The sequence below is a fragment of the Cornus florida genome, unplaced genomic scaffold, assembly GCF_030987335.1.
Source record: "Cornus florida cultivar Cherokee Brave unplaced genomic scaffold, ASM3098733v1 CherokeeBrave_3.0.0_Hap2_Chr03, whole genome shotgun sequence".
NCBI lineage: Eukaryota > Viridiplantae > Streptophyta > Magnoliopsida > Cornales > Cornaceae > Cornus > Cornus florida.
This window is the reverse complement of record NW_026775573.1, coordinates 40590762-40600049: the sequence shown is the minus strand read 5'-3', so window position 1 is coordinate 40600049 and position 9288 is coordinate 40590762. Positions and strand designations below refer to the sequence as shown.

Sequence of the window (9288 nt, the reverse complement as noted above, 5' to 3'; positions counted from 1 at the left end):
GGATGGCTGGTTTAGTATTCCTACTGGAATCACCCTTGCCAATGTTTCTCCAGAACCCGAGGCGCTACATGCTAGCCGAACGCCAACCACTGACATACAGAGAAAAATCAGATCAGAGAGCATTAAATGGCAAGAGTTCAATCAAAAGTCAGCCATCTCATTAATAGTGAATTTTCATAGTTACAAAAAATGAGGTATACAGACGATAAAAATGCAAAAGAAAGGAGGTCGGTTGGCGATCTGGTTCTCGTGAATGTCAATCACCCTGGTTCCGTCTGGCCCCAGGCATCTCATTACTTGGTGCAAAGCAGAAGGAACACCTTAAACTCTGTGGATCCACCCTCTGCCCATCAGAAGGTTGTAAGAGGGATGAATCTCGACAACGACAACAGTCTCCATTAGAACCCTCTCTGTAGCATGCACTGCTACCTCCACCGTACCGATGGGCTCCACTCGTTTTCCATCAAATCCTAGTAAAGGATTCCCAGTGGACTTGAGCCGGTCTGGCTTGATCTCGAGCCGATTAAATGTGTCCCTCGGCATGACGTTTACACTACTTCCAGGATCAATCAGAACTCTGCGTACCAAACATTCGGCCACTGTCAAACTGACGACTAACGGGTCCTCATGAGGGATCTGAACAGGCAACAGATCTGTCCTGTCAAACTTTATCTGTGTTGATGCGCTCTGTTGGTGCAAAGTGTTTACACTGCCTATCCTCCTCTTCATTTGTGCCTGGCGAAGACGTGTTCGAAGCAGTTCATTTGACTCCTTAGTAGGTTCAGGCCGACCATGAATTGCATTGATTATTCGAACTGGTTGTGCGTTGTGGGAGTTTGACTTCTGATTCCTCTTCACTTGCTCCATCGGTCGGTTCTGTTCCACCGCCGGGCCTTGAATATAACTTGCGAACTCCCCTCTGGCTATCAGCATCTCTACCTGTCTCCTTAAGTTCCTGCATTCATTAGTCTGATGGCCAAAGTCAGAATGGAATGCACAATGTTTAGACTGATCCCTCTGCTCGAGGGGTTGTCTAATTGGTAAAGGAGATCGGAACTTATCTTTATTTTCTTGGTACAGCCTTGCTAAGGTGACTTTCAATGGAGTAACCAGCTCTTCCTTCCTGGGCCTTTTCTTAGATTTCCACGAGGTCTGGCTGTGGCTAAACCTGCTTTTGTCTGATCTTTGCTTTGGTTTTCTCTTCTATTGATATGATGGATGTCTTCCGAGCGTTAGCTGCCTCTTCTTCTTCCAAGGGCACAAATCCATTAGCTCTTTCATTAAGTTCATCCATAGTCTTCGGCGTATTCACTACCAAGCTTGTGTGGAATGGAGTGCCACGAGTCATGGCCAATATAAATGCTTGAATTGCTGTAGAAGGATGACATTCAATCACCATGCTCTTAGTAAGGTTAAACCTGGTTAAGAAAGCTTGGAGACGCTCGTCCTAATGCTGCTTCATTGTGAATAGGCTTGAAATGTCCTTTGCTAGACATTTATTTCCATAATATTGGCTTATGAACCGATCACACAAGCTTCGGAAACTATCCACTGAGCCTCTCGACAGGTTCTTGAACCAATTGAACGCTGGTCTAGCTAGACTTGTAGGGAAGCACTTGCACATCAAGGAATCATTCTCAGTGTTCAAAGCCATTTTCAATTAGATGTGATATACATGATCAATCGGATCGGTCGTTCCGTCGAACAGAATGAAAACGGGCATAGAAAATTTCCTCGGACTCGGAGCATTCAGAATTTCATCAGTGAATGGCGAATTAACCGTCCGAGCTGCTGAACGGAGGACTTCATTTTCCCTCTGGAACCCCGCTGTTGCTCTCTGATCTACAGATCTCCTTTCTGAGCTGCGATAGTCGAGCATCGCCAGTGAAGGCCGATAAGTCGGATCAAATGATCTTTCCTCAATAAACTCTTTGTGCCACGGCGGTATAGCTTTGTGGTGACCAAACTCCATTGCTTTTTCTCGGCTGAGTATTTCTTAATGTGGATCGAAAGTCATGGCTTCGTTTCGCCTGATCTATTCACGCCGTGGATCCACATGAGTTGATCCTTCACGATCATCAACACGACAAGGATTTGGCGGCAAATCGTTTGGCCGGACCTCCTCGCGGTGAAGATCTGTCTAATTGTTCCCTACCTCCTCACCGTGATATGCCGCATCGGTGCGTACAAATTCTTCTCCGGCCGGGAGTGGTCGCGGAATCACCAGAACTTCTTGACGCTGCATTTCAGTCCTTAGATCTGCATTCTCTCTCCTGAGAGCTTCGATCATGCTCATCAACTCATCAAGTTTAATTTGCTAGACATTCTCTACCGTGTTGGAGTTCTCACCCCCAGTCATCATTCCAGAATGGAGCAAAGACATGAATCACAAATTCTAAGTTAGATCTGAGTCTCGCTGACGCGAATCACGTCAGATCTGGACTCAAATTTTACGAGTTATGTTCTCCCTTTGATAGATCAGAGATTTTCCGGCGTCTGAGCTTGTTGGATCGAGCCGCGATAGAGTGAATCACAGCTGCGTAAACCTAACGCCAATTTCTCAAAATCAATCAAGAATCAAGAACTTCTCAAGAGCAAACTGCAATCTCTTAGATCTGGATTAAACTTCTAGAAATCAAGTTTCGTCGTCACCAATCAGTCTGAATCAACATGACGTTGATCAAACAAGAATTAACCTCCAACGCTTCCCACAATGGCGCCAATTGAAGATGCAAATAATTTTCTCTCTCTTTTTGGACAGAATCTCATTACATTTTCAATTGAAAATAAATCTCCCCTTTTTTCACTCTCTTCGCTGCCTTTTTATAAACAATTACAAGTACTGCTGGACTATCTGTTTTGGGCCTTCTTTCCAATGGGCTTGGTTTTCTTCGGTGGATCCTCTGAGCTCGGCCCATTCTGTGGTGCTCTTGTATGGGCTGTATTTCAATTGTTTGCCCCGATGTCACGTCTGTGGACTATAACCGGCCCATATTACGTAATGTATCCTCAATCCCTAAGAGACTGCAAGTTGACAATTTACAATTGAACCATATAGTTGGTTCTGGCATGCCCGCAAAATCCAAATTAAGAATCGGATCTTAGGAGTTGATTTTAGCGTCAACATTTTTGGCACGCCCGGTGGGACCCATCAGGTGAGCAAATTATAGTAAAGATGCCTCCAAAGCTAAGAAATTCGAAAAGTGTGGCTACAGGTGACAATATTGACGAAGAGTACCAGCAACTCGGCGTTGGTGATGATGCCGACTCATCTATTCCATCCGATCTTCCTTTGGGTCAGGTACTGGAATCGATTATGCAGAAAATTGATGCCCAGCAAGCACAGATGGGTGAAGTAAGGTCCTAGGTGGGGGAATGAAATCAAATTTTGGTTTCTCAGATACATAAGATGAGGTCAATGACTGGGGAATTAAATCAAATGATGTACGCTCAAATGGAAAGGATGAATCAGAAGCTCGAAACCAGTATATCTGCTAATCAAAATCGACATGATCAAGCCGAAGCATCTCATATTAATGAGTCCATATTTCAGCGTATGATGGCACCATTGATACATATATCCCAAGGGCCTCGAACAAGCATCGTACCGCCAAGTGCAGGACTTGGTATTACAATTGGCAATGTGCCGAATCATACACTCAGCATACTGATGGGGAATCCACCAATCTTATCAGATTCACTGGCAGTAAATACTGTGCCAATGTATCAGCCACCAATGAATGATCAGCATAATCAAAATGTGTAGCGTCCATATGTGCAGCTGATTCCACCAGTGAAAGATTAGTAAGAAGTGGTAGGCAACCTAAACCAAGGTAGGGCTAATCCATTGATACCTCCAGCGGTTGCTGGGGGGCAAGTAAATGCCGATCATCAAAGGGAGTGGGTTAATCTATTCATTCCGCGGCACCCAAATGATCATTCAGGAAGAAATGCAGGGATTGATAGGGCTCAAATTTTGGCTTTAATACAGGCCGAAGTAGCACAGGGTCGCAAACGTGCTCAGCCAGTATACAAAAAGCCCTATCCTGATCATGTCGATGCCCATGAGTTGCCTAGAAATTATCGATATCCTGATTTTTCTATGTATAGTGGTGAAGAGAATTTCTCTACAATGCAGCATATTGTAAGGTTCACCGCACAATGTGGAGAAGCAGGTCCTAGCCCTTGGTTAAAGATGAGGTTATTCTCTAGCTCTCTTGCCGAGGCGGCATTTGAATGGTACAGTAATTTACCAGCCAATTCTATTCAGAATTGGGATGAGATGGAAGAGGCTTTCCATACCCAATTCTACCGAACAGAAACAGAAGCTACGCTGGCAGACATATCTCGATTATCTCAGTTGTCGAGCGAATTGGTTGAGACTTTTGTTGCAAGGTTCAAAAAAGCTAAACTCAAATGCCGAGTAAGTTTGCCAGAACCAGAATACATCAAGTTGGCATTGAATGGTCTAGACATTGAACATCGCAAGAGGTTTGATGGGGTTGAGTTTTAAGATCTCTTCGACTTAGCAAACAGGGCTTCTCGGTATGAGGAAATACTAAAAGAAGATAAAGAGAGGAAAAATTCTTCTAAGGGTACATGGTACAAGGACCCTAATTATGAGGTATTCTCAGTAGAAGTTAGAGATGAATTAGAAGTGGACGTTACAGAAGTCAATATCAAAAAGCCATACGTTTGTGAGGCGTTGGTTAAACCTAAACTGACCACGGAGGGCAATGCATCATCAACATCAACATCGGTAGCAAGGAAAGGTCCTGCCGATACCGAGAAAATTTATTCTTTCGACTTGTCAAAAACCGATCAAATCTTTGATCACTTGATGGCTGATAAAATGATATCTTTGCCTAAAGGGCACAAGATTCCATCAGCAAGTGACTTAAAAGGAAAAGAGTATTGTAAGTATCACAACTCTTGGAACCATGCTACTAATGATTGTACTGTTCTACGAGGTGTATTGTAGAAAGCTATTGATGAAGGTACTTTAAAATTCCCGGAGAAAACTTCAGAGACCATGAAGGTGGATACCAATCCATTTCTTACAATCACGTTTACAAATGTGATAAGCTTAGCCAAACGAGAGAATCGGCAAGAGGCTAAAATGATATCAGGTGAGTTCTTATCATCAAATGTGACACCTGAAAAGATGGCAGAACTGCAGAGACAATTAAGGGAGGCTCAATTGGCCTTGATTGACCATGGTTGTTGCCCAAATTGCAAAGGAAAGCAAAAACCAAAGGAAGATGTGCCAATGGAGGTTTAACCAAAGAAGAAAGGAATTCTTGAGAGGCTTATTTTTCCATTGAAGCCTAGGGAAGAGTCTCAGCAAGTTGGTCCCAGCAGCAGTCATTTGAAGGCAGGAAAGCAAAATCGGCAATTATATATATCTATCCAATTTCATCCCCAAAATCGGCATCCCAGTTTTAAGAGGCAGTCGCCAGTTCAGTCAGAAATTTAGCTACAAATAGGAACCGATTCATATAAAGTGCGAACTGTGAAACCAAGGACAGACTCAGCTGAAGATAGAAGGACTCGAGTTAATCATCCAAAATTCCCTAAAGCACAACAATATCAGAATGTAGTCTTAACTCGATCTCAGAAACGTAGGGAATAGAGGAGGAAAGCTGAAGATAAAAGGAATGCTGAAAAGGTGGACACAGAAGAGTATACTGAGCAAGTCAGTACGGCAGACAAAAACCAACAGGATAAGGGGCATCAGCCAATATGGCCCAGACGAAAAAATGAGTTCAAAACTTAGTTTGGTAGTTTCCCAGATGAGACGTCATGTAACATGGCATTTGTATTACCATCGATGTTTCAGGCCCAATCGATGTCGAATGTAAGTATTGGAAAAAAAGGGAGACACAGAAGATAAAAGTAAAGCCAAGGAAAACGAAACTCAGCCGATTCAGAATTTATCAATTCTTTCTTCAGAATCGGCAGAGAAAGTGGTTTTTGAAAAACATTTGTTAGCAATGACTCAACAACTCAGGCCTTTGTATGTTAAGGTATGGGTAGAAGGTCAACTTATTAATCGAGTCTTGGTAGACAATGACTCGGTTCTGAATGTTATTCCAGCAAACATATTAAAGATACTCGGCAAGAGTATGAAAGATGTTATTCCTACTGATGTAGCTGTTGCCCAAGTATAGACTCTAGAAGGGGGGTGAATAGAGTCATTGGTAAACAATAGCCAATTTTCGGATTTACAAATTCTACTAAACCCTTCTAACAATTATGCTATAACTAAGATATAAACATGAGCAATTAATAGCATAAATATAAATGAGATAAGGGAAGAGAAATTGCAAACATTCACACGGTGATTTTAGCGAGGTTCAGAAACTCCTACTCCTCGGTTCAAGACCCCTCTTGAGATTTCCCAATCCACTATAGCACCTCTTTCCGGGTGGAGAGCAAACATTTACATGAAGCAACTCCTTACTTCACTTTGCTAAGATATAACCTCTCTTAGTCTTCCTTTGGGTCACACCAACCCTTACAAATTTGAAGCCAACTAGTTGCTTTTTCCTTTGCTAAGAGAACACCTCCTCTCAGGCTTTACAATAGACTTGAATATCAGATTTTCAGTACAAGATAATCTCTCACAGATTTGTAGTACAAAGTTTAAGCTCACTTCAAAATATATATATGAATACAATGAAACACAATACTCTTTTAATGATATGTGATGTTATGCGATGAAGAACAAAAGCTCTTTGGATGCTAGAAGATGTTTCTATATAGTAGCAACACTTAATCCCGAAGTCCCCTTACTTTATTTATAGAGTTTCAGCAGCTAATTCAAAAATATAGTTGTTGTGCACACTGCCAGAGAGGAAATAGCCATTCAAATTTGAATCTGGGTAGGTTCGGTCGACCGAACTGAAACACCATTGTGTTTCGGTCGTCTGAAATGGTTCAAGATTGGCTATCACTCTATATTTCGGTAGACCGAAATGAAATACCATTGTGTTTCGGTCTACCGAAATACCTTCCTCCTTTGTTCCAAACCATTCTGTGAGAATCGGTTGTCTGATTCATATTGCCTCTTAGTTTCGGTCGTCCGAAACACCCAGTAGTGTTCTTTCATTAACTTATTTCGGTAGACCGAAATGAATTGGTCCTTTGTTTCGGTAGGCCGAACTGGAATTGCTACTTCATAAATTGTTCTAAATTAACAGATGAAACAGTCTGCGCACATATGTCCATTTACTTTGACAATGTAAATAAGGAAGTACCCCTCATTTGGATTCAAAAAAAAAATACTAGAAAATTGAAATCCAACTAAATCAAAATGTAGAAATTCAGTTTTAGTACAAATTTGGATTTCCGACAGTTTTGGTAAAAATGAATCCTTATGTAGACCAATGTAGACTTGGTCAAAAATTCTGATAAAATCAGTTTAGGCTAGTTGAAGTATAAAGAGTTATTACCGGGAAAAATTATTTTGAAATAATCATTATTTCAAAAATTCATTTTTCACACTTAGCCAAAAACACAGTTTTTCATGACGCGCATTCTGGGGTCCTAATGTCCATTACCAACTCATGGTAGTGAAGGTTTCTAATGCCTTAATTGTTGACCAATATGAATTATATGATTGATGTGCATGATCTTAGCATTTATAGCACAAATGATGAGTTCTTTCAAAGCTTATGCAAGCTTGAACTAACTCACTTTTTAGTAAAGATTACATATGTCAATTGTATATGAATGAAGTGCATAGTCTATTGCTAATGGATATAGAAGCATATGAATGATGATATGATATGCATGGTCCTATAGAGATGAGCTTCAATGGATTCATAAATACTTTGGCATTGAATCCTAAACACTCACCATCATATCTACCCCTTTCTTCACGCTTTGTCCATGATCGTGTAGGCTTTTAGGTAGACTTGTTTTCTTCCTTACTTTGAGTTACTTTCTTACTCATTGCAGTCCAATCTACCTTTGGATGGACTTTGCATTTGCTTCTTTACAACTTCATTCTTTGTATCCATTGCTTTCCTTGATATGATCTTGAATAATGGAATACTTGGAATGATCTTTCGTGCTTCATTGAGGTCATCATTTGAATGTGAATAATCTATAACACTCAATATAAACATTAATCCTTAAACACCATTAATGGTTTGTTATCATCAAAACCTCTAGATTGTCCTTGGATGGAATCCTTAAGGTCAACAGTAGCAATTTGTGGTTTCAACGGAGGCTCAACTAGCACTAAAGAGATCCTTCCCTTAGAAGTAGAAGTTGAAGGTAGGACATCTTTTACGGTATTCTTTATTATTGAATCCATGGCTTCCTATAATTTGTTATTAGGCCGTAACTGGATTCATCCAAATATATGCATCCCATCATCATTACACCAGATATTGATTTTTTAGGATGAAGATAAGGTAAAAATAGTGAATGTCGATGATAAGCCATTTGTGGCAAAAGTGTACTCGGCAGATGCTGTTTTGTATGATGAAGAATGTGTTCCTATTCGATTTGTGGGAACAGGAGCCGATGGAAGACCTACATTGGCGACCATAAGAAGGACCCTTGCCGATCATGAAATCGGCGAGTTGTAGTAGGAAAATTCTAAGCCGAAGGTAGAACTCTCTCGGCTTACTATAATTGAAGAAGTTGTTTATGGAAACGAAACTTGAAAGAGAAGCAGCTCGGCAACAGGCTTTTAGGGCCGCTTGCATTAGGTTACAAGCATACATAGCCGAAAAACGGCTAGAAAAAGAAGCAATAATAGAGCCAGGACCATCGGTTAATCTTACTGAGGTCGATCGATTCGATAATGAAAATTTGGATGCAATTCAGTTGGAATACTTGGAATTGGCACAAGCTAAGCTCGATGATCTTAAAGCAGAAACTTAGGATCCATTAAAGAAGATAAATTTAGGCACTGACGCAAAGCCTAGACCAATTTATATCAGTGTACTGTTAGAACCAGAATTATAAGCCGAGGTTATCGGCATGTTAAAGGAATACATCGACTGTTTTGCTTGGAATTATGAGGAAATGTCGGGTTTATCCAGAGATCTGGTGAAACATCAGCTGCCCATTTAAGATGGTTACAAGCCATATAAACAGCCATCTCGTCGAATGTCTCAAGAGGTGGTAGACAAAGTCAAGGTGGAAATCAAACGATTGTTGGATGCTGGTTTTATTCGAACTACAAGGTATGTTGAATGGTTATCAAATGTAGTCCCTGTTATAAAGAAGAATGGAAAATTACGTATATGTGTCGATTTCTGAAACATAAAC

General features: G+C 40.9%; 1 protein-coding gene across 1 annotated transcript; it reads right to left on the bottom strand.

The window, feature by feature from the left end:
* Positions 1–321: 321 nt before the first annotated feature.
* On the bottom strand, positions 322–867 carry LOC132301489 (uncharacterized). Its single transcript, XM_059798739.1, has one exon. It carries the CDS (start codon positions 865–867, stop codon positions 322–324), a length of 546 nt encoding a protein of 181 aa, XP_059654722.1.
* Positions 868–9288: the final 8421 nt, after the last annotated feature.